Here is a 19,536-nt window from a genome sequence, read left to right on the forward strand (position 1 = left end):
GTATTTATAGTTTCAGGGTTAGGTTAGTGTCTACTCAGTCGTGTTTATTTCTGTCCTCACAAAGCAGCCATTCATTTCTGTGTAATTTTATTTCTTTATTAGGCTGGATTACAAACACACACACACACACACACACACACACACAAACACACACAGACACAAACACACCAACAGACAGACAGACAGACACACACACACACACACCATGATTGATTTAGAACATACATACATACATACATACATACATACATACATTGTACTATACTGTGGTACTGTAGTAGTATCCATGGTGACGGATGTAGGGTACTAGGCAGTGCATACTGTAGTACTATGCTGTAGTACTGTGGTAGTATCCATGGTGACGGATGTGGTCGTACAGGCTCAGGTACTGTGAGCTGCGGTGTATTGTCGGCATTACGTATCCGAGGGTGAACGTGTTTTGGCTGATGACCTCCATGACCTCTGACCTCCTGACCTCATTAATAAAACTCAGAGCGAAACCGTAGCAACAGGATCCAAACTCCCCCTCCTCTGAAAACCTGAGGACAGAGAGGGAAAGACAGGTCACAGTCAGAATCTGAGAGAAAGACAGGTCACAGCCAGAATCAGAGAGAGAGACAGGTCACAGTAAGAAAGAGAGAGAGAGACAGGTTACAGTTAGACAGACAGAGGAAGGTTACAGTCAGATAGAGAGAGACAGGTTGCAGTTAGGCAGAGGGACGCATGTTGTCAGACCAGGGGGTGAGACAGATTAGTCAAAGGGAGACAGGGGGAGAGGGAGATGGAGAGCGACAGGTCACATTCAGACTCAGAGAGAGAGAAAGTTTATGGTGAGACAGGGAGAGATACATGTTACAGTCAGATTATGGGGTGAGACAGGTTACAATTAGACAGCAGTGGTGAGACAGTTTCTGGACCTGTCTGTGGTCCATCGATCCTGAGAGGAGAAGGTCTCCAGGCGTCGGTCCCACGACCTGACGACGCTGCCAGGGAGGAGAGGAGGAGACGGGTGGTTGCTAGGGGTAACCACAGCAGGTGATGGGTAGTTGCTAGGGGTAGCCAAAGTATCGGATGGTTGGTTGCTAGGGGTAACGAGAGGGATGGTCAGACTCTTCTCCCAGCTCTGCTGCTGACGCTGAACCCCCGACTCTGTATAACTGAACACAACACCTATAACACAACAACACAATTATAACACAACACAACCACAGCACAATGCCACACCTCAACACAATAGTAACACAACATAACTATAAAACAACAATTACACAACACAACAATAACACAACAACACAACAATAACACAGCAACATGATGAAACAATGACTTAAACACACAACAACAATGCAATACAATAACACAATCACAACAATAACACAGTTACACAAAATCACATCAACACAACACAACTCTGAGATGCTATCACAACAACGGCCAAAAACAATAGCAGCGATAAGAGCTCCATTACCTTCAGAGTTTGAGATGCCAACGTGAAGCTCAGAGTCATTCTGTTCACTGGAGAGAAAACACAGTTACAATCAGGGGGAGAGGAGGAGACTAGAGATCAAAGCAGAGTACAGATCAGAAGAGAGAGATCAGAAGATAGTAGAGATCAAAGCAGAGTACAGATCAGTGTAGAGAATAGATCAGAATATTTCAGTATAGTAAAGCATAGAAGAGATCAGAGAAGAGTGGAAATCAGAGTTGAGATCAGAGAAGAGTGAAGATCAGAGTTGAGTAGACAATAGAGTAAAATATAATGTAATAGTATGTACCTTATAGAAAAGAGTAGAGTTGAGTACAATAGAAGAGAATGCATCTGATAGAAGAATAGAGTAGACTATAATAGAATGGACTTGATAGAAGACAAGTAGAGTTGAGTACAATATAATAGAATGCACCTGATAGTAGAAGAGTAGAGTGGAGTACAGTAGAATAGAATGCACCTTATAGAAGTCGGTCCGGATCGGGATGAGAGGAGGAACGCGCACGGAGTCTCGTGCCCGTTGCCGAACGGACACGGGACGGCCACAGGTGCGTCCAGGAGCCGGAAGCTGAGCCGGTCCCTGCACAGAGGACACCTCCCGCTGGGTACACCTGCCGGACCGCTCCCGGTCCCTCTCGGCCTCCCCGCCGGGCCGTGGGACTCCTCCCGGTGGGTGAACGTGTAGATGAGCTCCCCGCAGTGTCTGAACCTCACTATGTTCTCCATCTGGACTTTGAACCATAACTTTAAATTACAATTAATAAATATAAATAGCGCTGAAATGATATATAGGCCAACTATCAGTTAGTTATCAGCTGGTTGAGTTATCATCCCTAAATGGTCATGTGTCTCACCAAAAAAAACATAAAACTTCATAGTGTAGAGAATACTGTCAGCTGTCAGATCGGCCGTCACTGAAGCGTCTCCTGACGTCTTTATCTGGCAGGCGGAACCTTAGTCTAGTGGACGTTCCGCGGGAGGGACTGTATTGAGTGGGACACCAAGATAAGGAGCTGAAATGAGCACCAGACAAGTCACATGCAGGTTAATATGACTATTATCATAACGATGGCTCTTATTAATAGTATTCGACTCTATGTCCGCGGTGTACCTGCCCGTGGGGAGAGGAGGGTACTAACCTACTAACCAGTACTGACCAGGACTAACCAGCACTTACCCTCTCTGCATCACGACCACCGCTAGGAGCTCATGCTAATGGGAGCCGCTACCGCCGTCCCACTACACAACACACACACACACACACACACACACACACACACACACACACACACACACACACACACACACACACCGGGATCTATTGAAACACAAACCAGCGCACTTTAAACGTATTTAAACCGGAGCTTTGTTGGACTACTGAGTAATGTTGAAATGTTGCATGTGTAGCGATAGTATGTAGTAGCGACAGGAGCTAATGTGTGTGTGTGTGTGTGTGTGTGTGTGTGTGTGTGTGTGTGTGTGTGTGTGTGTGTGTGTGTGTGTGTGTGTGTGTGTGTGTGTGTGTGTGTGTGTGTGTGTGTGTGTGTGTGTGTGTGTGTGTGTCCAGGTACTTTCTCCACGGTGTGTGTAGGGAGGGTCCGCGGTGTCTCTTCTCCCACGACCCGACCAGCAGCAAGCCCTCCACCATCTGCAAGTACTACCAGCGGGGGGTCTGCGCCTACGGTGACAGATGCAGGTAACAATACTGCTGCTACTCTTAAAAATACTTCTACATCTCTAATAATACTTATTATAATGATGGTCATTCTCCTTAAAATATTATTACCTGTAATAATAATACTTGTTATAATGATGGTCGTTCTACTTCAAATAATACTACTTATTCTTATAATAGTACTACCTATACTAATACTATCAGAGAATAGTGTTCCTACAGGGACTGATGCAGGTATTCATACTTGTATTCATACCATAAAGAATACTTTGATTAATACTACTTATAATAAAACTATGTATAATCACACTAGTTATTAATAATACTTACTACTTACTAGAATTATACATTTGATTATTCTACTCATATTAATACTATTATATTAACATTGCATGCAAGTTAGATAGTCGGCTATTTATTTATTTATTTTTGTTTATTTTCATTGTATTGTTAAGCACCTTGTTTTGATATTTTGCACGATAAGGTGCAATATATAAATAAAGATTTGATTTAGAAGAAGCCTTTGTCCATAGTGACTCCCAGTATCTGAATTCAACCCTGAATTCATGTGATTTAGAGCCAGTTTAGAGGGGTTATACTTCTTGCCAAAGGATGCAGGTTTGCCTGCAGGTAGGTTGAAGGCTTTGGGAATTGAACCCAGTACCTTTGAGCCGGGGGCATAATACCCTCGCCACCACATTTTCCTGGATCAGACCCAGCTCTCTTCAGCCGGAGCTTCTGTGTTCTGCAGGTATGACCACATCAAGCCCCCGGGGAGAGGAGCACCCATAGGAGGGGCAGGAGGTGCAATAGGAGGCGCAGTAGGAGGAGCAGTTGGAGGAGGTGCAGTGGGAGGGCCTGGAGGAGGAGGAGGAGGAGGAGGTGGTGCAGTCGGAGGAGGAGCAGGAGGAGGAAGGGGAGCACCGACGGGAGGAAGAGGAGAGTCCATGGGACCCAGGAAGCCGCTGGTTCTCCGTGACAGAGGTGAGTCCTTTTGTATGATCAGTGGTCTCACCTTAAGTCTATAGTCTATAGTTGTACAGTCGGGTCTATCATGAGTCGTACAGTCAGGTCTATCATGAGCCGTACAGTCAGGTCTATCATGAGCCGTACAGTCAGGTCTATCATGAGCCGTACAGTCAGGTCTATCATGAGCTGTACAGTCAGGTCTATCATGAGCTGTACAGTCAGGTCTATCATGAGCCGTGCAGTCAGGTCTATCATGAGCCGTACAGTCAGGTCTATCATGAGTCGTACAGTCAGGTCTATCATGAGTCGTACAGTCAGTCTCACTTGGGGCAGTGTGACACTCATATAGCTGATCTGAAATAAAAGAGCTTGGAAAGAAAATTGGTGTTATGAAATAAATGTCACCTGAAATATATACCTTTTATTTCATGGCTATATTTATTTATCCGTGTATATATATTTTGTATAGGTTTAAATTTAAATTGTAATTTTTCTCTCTTTCAGCCCTGGGTGTGGACTACAAGGGTCAAGGGTCAGAGGTTCTGGTTCCAGCCAGTTCAGAGCAGCTGGATCCTGGGGTTCCCCACTCTTATGTTGCAGCCACCCGAACCGGCCTGGAATCAGCTGACCATGGTAAGACCCCAGCTGGCAGGGGTTCGTACCCCTAGGAAAGGGGTACGTAGAGGGTGTGAAGGGGGGTCTTTTATCTCACCAGGAGAGCCTTTTGAAAGAATAATACAACATCTATTTGTCAACACCCCCCCGCCTAGATTAAATGGCAGCAGGACACATAGTTTGCACAGGAAACCAATAAGAGATTCAATTCTAAAACAAATGAAGGGTTGGGGTATGCAACTCTATGAAGGGGGTGAGACAGGCATGATGCTGCTTCTAATACCTTTTTTGTTTGTTTTTGTCCTCAGTGGGAGGGGCCTACCAGGAACTGCCCCTCATGCAGCTCTGCCCGTATGCAGCGGCGGGCCAGTGTCACTACGGCAACACCTGCCCTTATCTCCATGGTGACCTTTGTGAAATATGCAGACTACACGTTCTCCATCCCAGTGACCCGGAGCAGAGGAGAGCTCACGAGAAGGTATGCTTAACCTGATGCTAATCTGTCTGTCTGTCTAACCCTAACCCTAACTGTGTGTGTGTCTCTCTCTCTCTGAACAGGTGTGCATGCTAGCGTTTGAGAGTGATATGGAGAGAGCATTTGCAGCTCAGCTCAGTCAAGATAAGGTGGGTTTCAAATATTGATTATTGTATGTTTGTGTGTGTATATATACAGTATATAGATAGATATAGATATATGTAAAAAAAAAAAAAAAAAAGTCCTGAGCCTGATATTCTTCAGTTAGGAAGTTTTTTTTGGAATCACAATTAAGTATTCAATTGCTTTGAAGGAAAAAAAAAAATCTGATTTTTAAATATAAAATAAACAAAATGTATGACAAACAAGCCTGTGTTTGCTCCACATTCTGCCTCCACCCAAAGCCCTATACATGCATAATAAAGTGATATAGATGTAGTGTTTGTATCGTGTGTGTGTGTGTGTGTGTGTGTGTGTGTGTGTGTGTGTGTGTGTGTGTGTGTGTGTGTGTGTGTGTGTGTGTGTGTGTGTGTGTGTGTGTGTGTGTGTGTGTGTGTGTGTGTGTCAGTCAAGGTATGTTCCATCTGTATGGAGGTGGTGTATGTATCTCAGGGTGTGTGTTTTTCAGGTGTGCTCCATCTGCATGGAGGTGGTGGTGCAGAAGACCAACCCTTCAGAGAGGCGGTTCGGGATCCTGTCGTCCTGCTGCCACACCTACTGCCTGGCCTGCATCCGCCAGTGGCGCTGCGCCAAGCAGTTTGACAACAAGATCATCAAGTAAGGCTAGGCCTACAGTGCCATACCCTACCCTACCCTGGCCTGGTACCATACCCCTGAAAGTGGTACAATACCACTGAGACTGGTACCATACCCCTACGACTGGTACCATACCCATATAACTGGTACAATACCCCTGAGACTGGTACCATTTAGGCTAGTTACATTCCCTCACAACCAGACTGGGGCCAGCCGACTGGGGCCAGCCGACTGGGGCCAGCCGACTGGGGCCAGCCGACTGGGGCCAGCCGACTGGGGCCAGCCGACTGGTATCATCTTAACCTGCTTCTCGAAACAGCATAGGTCTAAAGTGTGTGTGTGTGTGTGTGTGTGTGTGTGTGTGTGTGTGTGTGTGTGTGTGTGTGTGTGTGTGTGTGTGTGTGTGTGTGTGTGTGTGTGTGTGTGTGTGTGTGTGTGTGTGTGTGTGTGTGTGTGTGTGTGTGTCCAGGTCCTGCCCAGAGTGCCGGCTGGTGTCAGAGTTTGTGATCCCCTCTGTGTACTGGGTGGAGGATCAGGAGGACAAGGACCGACTCATAGACCACTTCAAGTCCGGAGTCAGGTGGGTCCACCATGCACGTGTTTATTATATAGACCTATCATCTACTCTGCTATTATTCTCTACTCTCTTCTTCTCTATTTGTATCCTCTATTCTGTTATGTTCTTCTGTGTGTGTACAGTAAGAAGGCCTGTAAGTACTTCGACCAGGGCCGTGGCTCCTGTCCGTTCGGGGGGAAGTGTCTGTACCTCCACGCCTATCAGGACGGAACCCGCGCTGAGGCGGACAAACCCCGCAAACAGCTGGGCTCCGAGGGCACCGTCCGGGTCAGTACCAACACCATCACTTACATCACTCACTATCACAAACAGCTGGGCTCCGAGGGCACCGTCAGGGTCAGTATCACTAACAGTATTAACATCACTATCAACACCGTCACTAACATCACTATCATGAACAGCACTATCTATCACATCATTAAAAAAAAAATTTGTGTGTGTAGTTCCTCAACAGTGTGCGTCTGTGGGATTTCATCGAGGAGAGAGAGCAGCGCTCCCTGCCCACCCTGCCGTCCCACGATGATGACGTCACCGAGCTGAGAGAGCTCTTCATGCAGATGTCCGCCCCGGCTAATGAGAGCACAGCACAGTCGTCGTCATAGAGACCACAGGACGGACCTGATCCCCTGCAGAACAGATCTGTCCTGTAGTGAGTTTCTCCATCGTTTGGTTTCCTCCTGTTGCCGCGGCGACATAAGAACAGGCGGGGAAACGTTGCCATGGCGATCCATCGCATCACTCCAACCCAGAGGAGGAATAGGAGGAAGATGATGACATCACAGTAGAATTCATATTTGTTCCAAGTCACTGTTTGGATGTATATTTAAACACAACATGTACATATTATGAATTGTACACGTTTTAAAGCCCAGTTGTTTGTGGATTTCTATTGCTGTGTTTAATGAGGTTGTAGTCTTACCGGTGGAAAATAAAGCTAACTAGCATCGTCAACGGTGATCATGATTAATGCTAAAGCTACCCATCATGTTCAGTAGAGATCCTTTAGCATAAACTGTGACACATGAATTGATATTAAAATATGTAAGTATGACACCGGCCTCCTGAACTTGTGTTTGTGCTTAATGCTGAGGTGGGAGCAAGACTCTTTCTCCCACCTCCCAGGAGTAGGAAAAGGGAAGCAGCTAGTGGAGGAGAGGAGCAGGAATAGAGGAGGAATAGGACGAGAGGAGCAGCTAGTGGAGTAGCCAGGAGATGCAGCTAGTGGGGGAATAGGAGAGGAGGAGCAGCTAGTTGGGGAGCAGGTTGAGAAAAGCAGTTAGTGGAGACAAAATATTATTGACTTACAAATTGGTATCGACGCCTTTGGTTTGGGACATCCTCAAAACGTTGCATAAATAATATTAAATATAATTTTAAACATTATGGTGCAGAGTAGGGAAAATATTTTTTTTATTTTTGTGTATATCTAATGTATACGGTGAATATGCTGTTTTTTATTTTATCATTAAATGGGGTACACAATGTCCTGTGGACACAGACAATAAAGGGCCGATTTCAAAGCCACGCCAAGTTCTGAAAAACACTCGTCTTGTCCAATGGTCTCCGTCGGTGTAGAAACGCCCCCCCGACCGTGAGGAAACGCCCCCTCCCCGCGGGGTGCCGTGTGCACAGAGCGGCGGGGGGCTCGGACAGCGGGGCGGAGGAGGAGAGCCGTGTGCACTGAGCGGCGGGGCGGAGGATGAGTCGGAAGGGCCGTGCGCAGACCTCGTGTGTCGCAGAGCGGGGCAGGAAAACAAACACAGCCGTTCCAGTAGCTAGGTGAGTGTCTCCCCGGTCCCCTGCCCCCCGCAGCTGGGCGCAAGGTCCCCGGGACGGGCAGCAGGGTGCGCCGGTGGCCTCGATGATCGAACGGCGAGATGGTTATGATTTATTAATTAACCGAATTAAGGGAGAATGGGTGGAAAACGGTGCTAACCTCCATCTCGCATGCTAACGTTTGACAGGCCTGCTACTGGAGGCCCTGTCGCGGGGAGGCGTCTGGTTTGGTTAAAGTATTGTTGGATATTATTTAAGTGTAAATGACAGGGTGAGGAGTCGTATCCAATAACAAATCACACTAAATGTTAAAAATGTGAGTGTTTGCCACTCGCTTTTCTATTGGACGTGAGGTGTGTGTGTGTGTGTGTGTGTGTGTGTGTGTGTGTGTGTGTGTGTGTGTGTGTGTGTGTGTGTGTGTGTGTGTGTGTGTGTGTGTGTGTGTGTGTGGACGTAAACAAACCTCAGGAATACAACTAAAGTTTGTATTCTGTCGGGTTACTCTGCCACCAGTACAGAACATCTGAACATCCCACACCTGTCAATCACTAGTTAAACCATGCGTGTGTTGACTCTCACTAGCATATATATATATATATATATATATAATTATTTGTGTGTGTGTTTGTGTCTATAATCTATATGTGTATCTATAAACTATTAAAGGGGACCAACATTCATATTCTTTACCATATTCTTTATTATTTTTTTATGTTCAGGCCCTTTGGATAAGAACTTCCACCATGACTTGTTTCGCACTTTGGACATAAAGTAATGTGTTGGTGTGTGTGTGTGTCTGTGTGCCCGCCCTTGCAGGTGAGGGGTCGTTGCCGTGGTGATGAGCAGTAGTGAGTGTTTTGGGTGCGGTCGCAGCGGCCACTGGATCAAGAACTGTCCTAACGGCGGGGGGCGGGGCCAGGGCCGTGGCCGTGGAAGGGGGCGGGGCAAAGGTATGCTCTCTCCCTGTGTCTACCTGTATGTCTGTCTGTCTGTCTACCTGTATGTCTACCTGTATGTCTGTCTGTTTAACTGTGTCTGTCTGTCTACCTGTCTATCTACCTGTATGTCTGTCTGTTTACCTGTCTATCTACATGTATCTGTCTGTCTACCTGTCTATCTAACTATCTGTCTGTTTATCTACCTGTATGTCTGTCTGTTTAACTGTGTCTGTCTGTCTGCCTGTCTATCTACATGTATCTCTGTCTGTCTACCTGTATCTGTCTGCCTATCTTTTCAGACTGATATTTGTATCTGTGTGTAGATAGTGTTTTCTTTTTCTGTTATTAATTCATATTAGTTCACATTATCTTAATGGTTCGGGTGTTATTAATTCATATTAGTTTAAATTATCTTTGTTTCTGCTGTTATTAATGTATATTAATAAACATTATCTTTATGTTTCAGGTGTTATTCATTCTTATGAATTACCATTATCTTTATGTTTCTGGTGTATTAATTACTATTATCTTTATGTTTCTGGTGTTCAGATATGTTCTGCTTCCGCTGTGGAGAGCCAGGACATGTAGTGAAAGACTGTGATAAGACCGAAGATGGTGAGTACACACACACACACACACACACACACACACACACGCACACGCACACAAACACTCACTTACTCCAGATTAGTGATCAGATCGATCGTTCTCTTCTAATTATTAAATGACTCCCTGGTGAGATGATTACAGAAGATGTGTCTTCATCTATTGTGTGGGCTTTCTATTGCTCTTTAGATTCTGATCACTTCATAAAAAGGGGGAACGTGGCACATACTCAAAGCAAAGGATTGACTCCATTGTAGTGCTGTAAATCCTTCATTTACCATTCTCCATATGGTCCATGTAATAAATAACAGAAAGTCAAAACAGATAAGGGTTGATTGAGTGTCACTTTACTTAAGTACTCAAAGAACAGATGGTCAAGAATCCTTCCATCCCAGCTGTCTGAGGGCCAATTTGGCCATTGTGAATACCTCCACGCGTGTATGAGTACTTAAGTACTCATACACGCGTGTCTAAGCCGTATATCTATCGTCAACGGGTATAGCTGTCTCCTGCATGTTACGTCACTGTGGTGCACGTTATACTAACAGCGATACTCATCATGTGATTGTTCACATCATGTGATTGTTGTCATTGTGTAACCGGTTGCGTTGCGGTGCTTTTCAGCGTGCTACAACTGTGGCGGCGGCGGCCACATCTCTAGGGAGTGCAAGGAGCCGAAGAAGGAGCGCAAGCATGTGTGCTACACCTGTGGGATGGCAGGCCACATGGCGCGTGAGTGCGACCAAGCCAACGGCGCGGCGTGCTACATCTGCGGGAAGGCGGACCACCGGGCCCGCGACTGCCAGCACGCCAACGAGCAGAAGTGCTACTCCTGTGGCAACTTTGGACACATCCAGAAGGGCTGTGAGAAGGTCAAATGCTACAGGTGAGACTCTGTCCTCTACACCCTACTGCCTCCCTACATGTGTGTAGTACTTAAGTTTAGCACTAATGTGTCACTTTGTGTAGTACAGTGTGTAGTATTGTTATACTAAGGTGTAGTACAGTGTGTAGTGCTGTAATAGTATGTGTGGTACAATGTGTAGTAGTGTGTGTAGTACTGTAGTACTAATGTGAAGTACTGTGTGTAGTACAGTGTGTAGTACTGTAATACTAAGGTGAAGTACGGTGTGTATTACAGTGTGTAGTACTGTAATACTGAGGTGTATTCCTGTGTTTCAGGTGTGGTGAGACTGGCCATGTAGCGCTAAACTGCAGCAAGTCTTCTGACATGAACTGCTACAAATGCGGAAAGGCCGGTCACCTGGCGAAGGAGTGTCTGGAGGCCACCGAATAACACACACACACACACACACACACACACACACACACACACACACACACACACACACCTACACACACACCTACACAAACACACCCTCCCGCTATCATTCATGGTCATGTTTCTTTTACTTTTCAAATTGTCTCATCCTCCTCCCTATTGGTCCAGAGGCATGTCCGTCAGACAACGACAGACTCTTTGTGTGTTCACTTCCTTGTCACCATGCGATGAGCTTTGTTTAATATCCCTCTCAGCCCATTGGCTGAGACAGAAGTGGTGTAATACCGCACCTACTAGCAGAGAAGCTGAGCTTGGGGAAGAACAGTAAGTTGTTGAAGATCCTATCTTCCAATTACATGATTTTATTCCTGACCGAGAGCTTTGATTGGCCCACAGGGCAATACATGGAAAGTTCATATTCTAGCGCTGCATTATGGTTTGGACCAGTGAGCTGACAGCTCCTACTCAAGAGCAACACGACACAGTACAGCGTGTTGATATCAGGAAAGTAAATAAAAACACAAATTGAAGTTTGGTTAAAGGAGAATGTTTTCAAAAAACTCAAGATGTTATTTTTGTACAATATATCACTTCTGTAAAGATATGATTTGCTTGTAGTCGTGGAAGGAAGAGAACAGCTGTACTTCAACCGTTCAATAAACATGGAGCTGGCCGGGCCGCGGTGTCCTGTCTTACTATCACAGCTGCACCCGTCTCACTGACATCACAGCTACACCTGTCTTACTGTCACAGCTACACCTGTCTTACTTTCACAGCTACAACAGTCTTACTGATGTCACACAGCTTTACCTGTCTTACTTTCACAGCTACACCTGTCGTAATGACGTCACACAGCTTTACCTGTCTTACTTTCACAGCTACACCTGTCTTACTGACGGCACACAGCTTTACCTGTCTTATTTTTACAGCTATACCTGACCTTCTGACATCACAGCTACAGTTAAATTGTTAATTTCATCAATATGCATCTCTACCCATCTGAGAGGCATAATTTATTAATTGGGGTGGGGGTGCATTCGCTAGATTCCACTGAATCCTACACACGGCATCTTCAATATTTAATCAAGATATCTGGATCTGAAGTTAATGCATCTTAAAATGAATCTTGCATAGAAGCTATTCCCAGAGGTGCATCTTAGGACTAGGCTCACAAATCTGCCTTTAGAAGAACATCTAATGCAGGGCAGACTCCTGCCAGAGGTTTGGCTGTAGCTTTGAGAGGCAGACATCTTCAGGCCCCAGGAAGAAGGACGGGGACAGACGACCGGACGACTGAGCTGCCTCAACCTCAGTCAAGACAGCAACAACCTGATTACCTGCTGGATCCATCACAACTCTGAGATTCGTTGTCAATCACCTTTGTTATATGCGGACATTACATAAGTGATGAAAGTGTATGAATATTTAATTCATAGTGGAGTGTGGAGCCACTGCAGAACGAGTTTATAGTTCTAATAGAAACCCTTATGTACAATTGTAAGACAATAAAATGCTATTGTAGAAAGAACGTCTGGTTTTAGTTTCTGTAAACAAAATGCCCCCATAATCTACCTGCATACAAAGTTTAAGTTTAATTTTACATTTATGTATTTATTAAATACATTGTGGAGACACTACGTTGAATACACTAAGCGTTAACTAAACGATCGATTAGGAATAATGTAATAAAATACATTTATTTCAGTATTTATTATTGGCTATATTTATTCATTTCATAGGCATATTAATGTCTACTTTGTATCACCATGGTTAAACCGTCCCCCGCCGCCAGAGGGACGTTGTCCTACGTGGCCTGGTTTTTATCGTTGACGGTTTTAATGTCATTCAACTGGCACGTTGTACCTTTTTAATATAGTTTAAGTAAAAATCGTATTTTGATGTATTTGAAAGGGGTCCATAAAGAAAGAACATTTAAATATTTTTTATATTTGACCGGTTTGGGATCTTTCAACTCTGACCTCCGGGGGAGTGCTTCCGGTTTGATTGGCGCGTGAGTTCCTTTTGCGTTCGGGTGGTTTATCAACAAATGACAATATATATTTATCCTATATAAGTATATATATAAATATTAATATCATATTAAAATCCGAATTATTAATATACATTACTATAACTGCCTGGTCTACAGAGAAGAACCCTAAACCACAGACATGGTAAGAACCACGAGCCACTAACAAGTACTAGTACACTAGTTAATGCAGTAGTAATGGTAACGTTACTGATTAGAAGTTCTTATTAAAATAACTTATTAGAAGCTGTTTTTAATTAACAGCACTGCTTAGAAGTAGTAGTAGTAGTAGTAATAGTTGTTTGTAGTCTTTGTAGTTGGTAGTAACGTTACTAGTAGTTCAGAGTAATAGTTCTGAAGTTGTTAATAGTAATAGTACTTTAATAGCAGTAGTGTTCTCCCCCCTCTCCCTTACAGAACGTAGGTTCTAGGTAGAACCTCTGTATATAGAAGGATAGAGAGACACAAGCGAGGGGACCTGCATCAAGCTATATATACTCATCTTGAGTTTATCAACCAGATGGTAGATATTAGTGGTTATTGATCACGTCTGGGATCAATATTGTAGTGTATTGTAGCTTATCCTATCCAGAAGTTCAGTCTAAGTATTAAAGAGTTGTGGAATTTTATCATTTATCATCGTAGAAGATTAATACATTTATGAGTCGATGATTGCGATTATGAGTATGCGTTACCCTTACGATGTAAATGGTTCTCTACCAGTACATATTCGTACTAAAAGCCAGGCCGTGATGTCCTCATGTGTCTTGTTTCTCTCTTTGTTTCCAAACAGGCTCGTAATGCTGAGAAGGCCATGTAAGTAGCTGTAGTGTTCGTTGATTAGTTGTGTTTTAGTCGTTATACGAGTTATACTAGTTCTATTAATAGTATAACTATTGTTTTACTTATTATATATGTTATACTAGTAGTATAACTATTGTTTTACTAGTTATAGTAGTTCTGTTAGTAGTGTAACTATTGTTTTACTTATTATATATTTTATACTAGTAGTATAACTATTGTTTTACTAGTTATACTAGTTCTGTTAGTAGTGTAGCTGTATTGTTTTACTTATTATATATGTTATACTAGTAGTATAACTATTGTTTTACTTATTATATATGTTATACGAGTAGTATAACTATTGTTTACTAGTTATACTACTTCTGTTAGTAGTGTAACTGTATTGTGTTTTGCTATCAGGACGGCTCTGGCCAGATTCAGACAAGCCCAGCTGGAGGAGGGCAGAGTGAAGGTACCATCCTCCTCCTCTACTCTACTCTACTCTACTCCCTGCTTTATTCTCTTCTCTTCTCCTAGATTTGATTCTTTATTCCATTTGATTATATTATTCTCTATTCTATTCTCCTCTCCTTTATTCTTATCCTTTTTCTCTTCCTCCACTTATACCTCCTCTTCTTGTGTGTGTGTGTGTGTGTGTGTGTGTGTGTGTGTGTGTGTGTGTGTGTGTGTGTGTGTGTGTGTGTGTGTGTGTGTGTGTGTGTGTGTGTGTGTGTGTGTGTGTGTGTGTGTGTGTGTAGGAGAGGAGACCGTTCCTGGCGTCAGAGTGCTCTGATCTCCCTAAAGCTGAGAAGTGGAGGAGACAGGTAGCCATCTTTTATTCACTTCATGGAACTAGTTTCAACATGTTCATGTTATTATTAGTCCTATGCATTATTCATGTTAATAGTTTCTACACTTCATTTATATTATTAATAGCTTGCTTCTACACATTATTTATAGTTTATTGGGGGTCAAGCAGCGAAGCTGCGAGACAACCTATTGTTATTGTACGTTTTCCTATTATTATTATTATTTTCCTGCCATTGGAGTCTATGGCAGCCCATAAAACACCATGGTAAAAATTTGTGAAATTTAGGACACACTGATTCAGGACAGTCCCATAAGCCCTCAACATATCATAGCCAAACTTGGTACATAGACTCATGACATCATCCAGGGGACACCCAAACAACTTGGTGACCTTTGACCTCAGGGGGACGTCAAACAGGAAGTGAGCTAATATCTCTGCAAGGCCTTCATGTATCCAAACCAAACTTGGCTCATAGTCTTATGACCCTATCCTGATGATGCCCAAGTAATTTGGTGACCTTTGACCTCTAGGGGGGCGAGTCTGATAATATCTCAGTCGATCTCTTATTTTTTGATGTGAAACTTGTTGAAAGTGCTGAAGGCCATGTGTCTGACGTAGATCTATCTTGTTGCTGTGGCTACTCTGGTCTATTCTGCAAATTAGTTTATGGAGTCCCATTCTGCTTGACCCCCACATCGCTGCTTGCAGCTACATTTCTATTTGTATTCATGTTTTAACTATAGCTTGTACACATTATTTATATTTATAAAAACCTAGTTTCTAAACATTCATATTAATATTGCACATCATTGATTATGCGAGTGCTGCTTATAGTTAAAATGTGTGTATTTTGCAGTTGGCCTGTTACATCCACTTTGTTTTGTCACCTTAATCACTGAACTTTTGTCTCATTTCTACACATTATTAATAAAGCCATTGTTAATATTAATCTAGTTTATGCTTGTGTGTGTTTTAGATCATCAGTGAGATCTCTAAGAAAGTGGCGCAGATCCAGAATGGTGAGTAACCTTTGACCCTCCTTTAGCGCCCCTAGGAGTGGATTACCTATCTTACGCCAAGGCCACTTGCAAAATTATTGATTATTATTATTACCAGGGTTTTTATTCATATTTCTGAATATATTGCAGGACCTCCATGTCTCTGAAGGAAACATGAGAGGGACCTACATGTCTTTGTACTATAATGTGTTCATAATATGTGTGTGTATAATATGTGTGTGTGTGTGTGTGTGTGTGTGCAGCCGGTCTGGGGGAGTTCCGGATCAGGGACATGAACGATGAGATCAACAAACTGCTGAGGGAGAAAGGTCACTGGGAGGTCAGGATCAAGGAGCTGGGAGGGTCAGACTACGGAGTGAGTATCCTCGTCATCAATACGCAAATATCATTTATTAATCTTACACAACATGATTGTTTATTTATTATGATTATGAGTTGGGTCGTCATGGTAACCGTGCAAGAATTCATGGTAACCTGTGCGTTGTTGTCATGGTGTGTTGTGTTGTTGTTGCCACGGTGATGGGGCTGTATACAGGACTGACAATGTTTTATGATTGGAGCTTGGTTGGATACTAGAAGGGTCTACACAACGTACCGCCACCCGCTGGCCAGAAGACCACATCGCAGCAATAGTCAATTCATGAAAGTCAGAGATGATTGTATTTGATGCTTTCTTTCTTTGGTGGTTTGAATTTTCGGACTGTGAAATAATTTTGCATTACATTAGTTTCCAATTAACTGTAGGAATAACCCCAGTCATGGTAGCGTGTGGGTTGTCATTAGGGGGGAAATAGATCCCATCAAGACGACACCCAGCAACGCAAACCTGCACACCTTAAAGGCTGGCAGGGCAGAGACAGGAAGGACACCTGGGTTCAGCACCTTAACAAGAGCGCTTGCTTCCTGCAGAGAGTCGGACCGAGGATGCTGGACCATGAGGGGAAGGAGGTTCCTGGTAACCGTGGTTACAAATACTTTGGAGCCGCCAGAGACCTGCCAGGGGTCCGAGAGCTGTTTGAGAAAGAACGTACGCACGCACGAACACACACACACACACACACACACACACACACACACACACACACACACACACACACACACACACACACACACACACACACACACACACACACCCGGAGGAAGAGGGCTGAAACAGTACAGTATGAGTAGTGACAGTATGGTGTGTAGGTACAATGTGTGTAGTGACAGTAGGGTTTGTTGTGTAGCGGCGGCTCTGGCCCGCAGGAACCGGGCGGAGCTGATGAAGGACGTGGATGCAGAGTATTACGGTTACCGTGACGAAGACGACGGAGTCCTTCTTCCTCTGGAGCACGAGTATGAGAAACAAGGTGTGTGCGTAAACATAGTGTACATGTGTGTGTATTAGGGCTGCTCGATTATGGAAAAAATCATAATCACGATTATTTTGGTCAATATTGAAATCTCGATTATTCAAACGATTATTTTTGAGTTTGAAAACATGATGCATTTATTCATAATTTCTCTCCAAAAAAAACACTTTGTAAATGAGAACTTTGAAATTTCCCCTTAAAAAATATACACAAAATGGTCAAATAGAAAATAATGTCCAGATATGAATCCAGCTGTTCTGCAATTTCTATTAAAAAAATATATATATTATTATTATTTTTTTATTATTTTATCATTTCAACTCGATTATATTCGTTTGGTGATCGTTTCACTCTGAAATCGAAATCGCGATCAAAATTCGATTAATCGCCCAGCCCTGGTGTGTATACATATAAGGTGTGTGAGGCGTATATAGTAATGTGTGTTAGGTTGTATTATGTGTGAGTGTATATTATTATGTATGTGTGAGCGTGTATTATGGGTTTTGTATAATAATATGTGTGTGTGTATATTCTAATGTATGTGTGAGTGTGTATTATGTGTTTTGTATGATAATGTGTGTATATTCTAATGTGTGTGTGAGTGTGTATTATAATGAGTTTTGTATGATAATGTGTGTATATTCTTGTGTGTGTGAGTGTGTATAATAATGTGTGTATATTCTAATGTGTGTGTGTAGCTGTGATTGAGGCGGTGGAGCGCTGGAAGGCGGAGCTCTCTGTTCGGCTAGCAGGAGGTCAGAAGGAGGAAGAGGAGGAGGAGGAGAGCCTTTACGCCAAGGGAACAGAGGAGGTCAGTCATCAGTAACCCTGATCAGAGCAATATATCAATAACCCTGATCAGAACAACCTGTCCGAACCTGTCCTGATCATATTGATCATTCATCTACTATATGACCTGATGATAGTAATAATGTTGATCTGTCATCTACTATATTACCTGATTATAATAATATTATTGATCAGGGATCTACTATATTACCTGATCATAGTAATATTATTGATCAGGGATCTGCTATGGGTCCCGATCATAGTAATAATGTTGATCAGTGATCTACTTTGTGTCCTGATCATAGTAATAATGTTGATGAGGGATCTACTATGTGTCCTGATCATAGTATTAATGTTGATCATTGATCTACTATATGACCTGATCATAGTAATAATGTTGATGAGTGATCTGCTATATGACCTGATCATAGTAATAATGTTGATGAGTGATCTGCTATGTGTCCTGATCATAGTAATAATGTTGATCAGTGATCTACTATATGACCTGATCATAGTGATAATGTTGATCACTGATCTGCTATGTGTCCTGATCATAGTAATAACGTTGATCAGTCATCTACTATATGACCTGATCATAGTGTTGATGAGTGATCTGCTATGTGTCCTGCCAGGGGGATGAGTTGATGTTAGAGCAGCAGGAAGAAGAGGAGGGCCTAGAGAGCTTCATCGCCCATGTCCCCGTGCCCTCGCAGAAGGAGGTCAGTCTCTCTCTCTCTCTCTCTCTCTCTCTCTCTCTCTCTCTCTCTCTCTCTCTCTCTCTCTCTCTCTCTCTCTCTCTCTCTCTCTCTCTCTCTCTCTCTCTCTCTCTCTCTCTCTCTCTCTCTCTCTCTCTCTCTGCCTCTTATCTCTCGCTCTACCTCAATAAAAAGGTTTTTATAATTTGTATCAAATTTGTATCATTTTATTGTAATGTGTGTGTGTGTGTGTGTGTTTGTGTGTGTGTGTGCACAGGTGGAGGAGGCTCTGGTCCGGAGGAAGAAGATGGAGCTGCTGCAGCGCTACGCCAGCGAGACGCTGCTGGCGCAGAGCCAGGAGGCCAAGACCCTGCTGGGCCTGTAGACAGACAGACGGACAGACCGAAGGACATACAGACAGGTCCTGCTGGGTCCGTAGAGACTGACAGACAGACAGACAGGCAGACCCGGCTGGGCCTGTAGAGACGGGACAGGAAGGCAGACAGACTGACAGGCTGACAGACAGAAAGAAAGGGGGGGGTGTGTGTGTGTGTGTATGTGTTTGTGTGTCCTGAGTATTGTTGGATGTTTTTTCTATAAGCTGTTTTCCTAATAAAATATCAGTGAACGTTATACTGTCTCTCTACCTGTCTGTCTCTCTTCCTCCAGTATGAAGCTGCTTCTCATCTCCCTCGGTATTGGGGGGTTCTGCTGTGTGTGTTACGTGCATTCAGGTGTAGAAGAAGCTGGTTACTATGGAGATATATAAATTGCTATATCATTTGGTGGGTTTAACATCAACATTGTTGGTGTAAAGTACATATTCTATATGTTGACCCGAATAAGTTGTCTGAACAGTAACCATGGTAACTGGGTTAGACTGAGGGGTCATCTGACTTCCAT

At 43.5% G+C, this 19,536-nt stretch overlaps 4 protein-coding genes across 6 annotated transcripts; 3 read left to right on the plus strand and 1 right to left on the minus strand.

Annotated features, from left to right (window-relative positions):
• Window positions 1–74: 74 nt before the first annotated feature.
• mkrn2os.1 (MKRN2 opposite strand, tandem duplicate 1) lies at window positions 75–2,466 on the minus strand. Of its 3 annotated transcripts, XM_084463673.1 has the most exons (5): window positions 2,341–2,466; window positions 1,947–2,217; window positions 1,469–1,515; window positions 918–1,170; window positions 75–539 (listed from the first exon to the last, which is right to left on the minus strand). In XM_084463673.1, the coding sequence occupies exons 1-5, from the start codon at window positions 2,360–2,362 to the stop codon at window positions 329–331; spliced, it is 804 nt and encodes a 267-aa protein (XP_084319799.1). In that variant the 5' UTR covers window positions 2,363–2,466; the 3' UTR covers window positions 75–328. The 3 variants fall into 3 exon arrangements, with proteins under 3 accessions (XP_084319799.1, XP_084319801.1, XP_084319800.1); XM_084463675.1 differs by lacking the exon at window positions 1,469–1,515 and having other exon boundaries at window positions 918–1,157; XM_084463674.1 differs by having other exon boundaries at window positions 1,947–2,386.
• Window positions 2,467–2,471: 5 nt separating this feature from the next.
• Window positions 2,472–7,604, plus strand: mkrn2 (makorin, ring finger protein, 2). Its single transcript, XM_084463676.1, has 10 exons — window positions 2,472–2,530; window positions 3,054–3,182; window positions 3,913–4,145; window positions 4,635–4,763; window positions 5,054–5,223; window positions 5,304–5,369; window positions 5,849–5,997; window positions 6,446–6,556; window positions 6,676–6,820; window positions 6,997–7,604. Exons 1-10 carry the CDS (start codon window positions 2,505–2,507, stop codon window positions 7,153–7,155), a joined length of 1,317 nt encoding a protein of 438 aa, XP_084319802.1. The 5' UTR covers window positions 2,472–2,504; the 3' UTR covers window positions 7,156–7,604.
• A 606-nt stretch (window positions 7,605–8,210) lies between these two features.
• cnbpb (CCHC-type zinc finger, nucleic acid binding protein b) lies at window positions 8,211–11,833 on the plus strand. Its single transcript, XM_084464116.1, has 5 exons — window positions 8,211–8,332; window positions 9,146–9,279; window positions 9,817–9,882; window positions 10,498–10,759; window positions 11,056–11,833. The coding sequence occupies exons 2-5, from the start codon at window positions 9,168–9,170 to the stop codon at window positions 11,168–11,170; spliced, it is 555 nt and encodes a 184-aa protein (XP_084320242.1). The 5' UTR covers window positions 8,211–8,332; window positions 9,146–9,167; the 3' UTR covers window positions 11,171–11,833.
• Window positions 11,834–13,164: 1,331 nt separating this feature from the next.
• isy1 (ISY1 spliceosome associated protein) lies at window positions 13,165–19,266 on the plus strand. The gene is made up of 11 exons (XM_084464117.1): window positions 13,165–13,329; window positions 13,978–14,000; window positions 14,388–14,439; window positions 14,726–14,791; window positions 15,755–15,797; window positions 16,040–16,152; window positions 16,707–16,824; window positions 17,024–17,146; window positions 17,848–17,960; window positions 18,571–18,657; window positions 18,911–19,266. Exons 1-11 carry the CDS (start codon window positions 13,327–13,329, stop codon window positions 19,016–19,018), a joined length of 849 nt encoding a protein of 282 aa, XP_084320243.1. The 5' UTR covers window positions 13,165–13,326; the 3' UTR covers window positions 19,019–19,266.
• Window positions 19,267–19,536: the final 270 nt, after the last annotated feature.

Source organism: Micromesistius poutassou, assembly GCF_964030765.1.
Source record: "Micromesistius poutassou genome assembly, chromosome: 2".
Classification (NCBI taxonomy): Eukaryota; Metazoa; Chordata; class Actinopteri; order Gadiformes; family Gadidae; genus Micromesistius; species Micromesistius poutassou.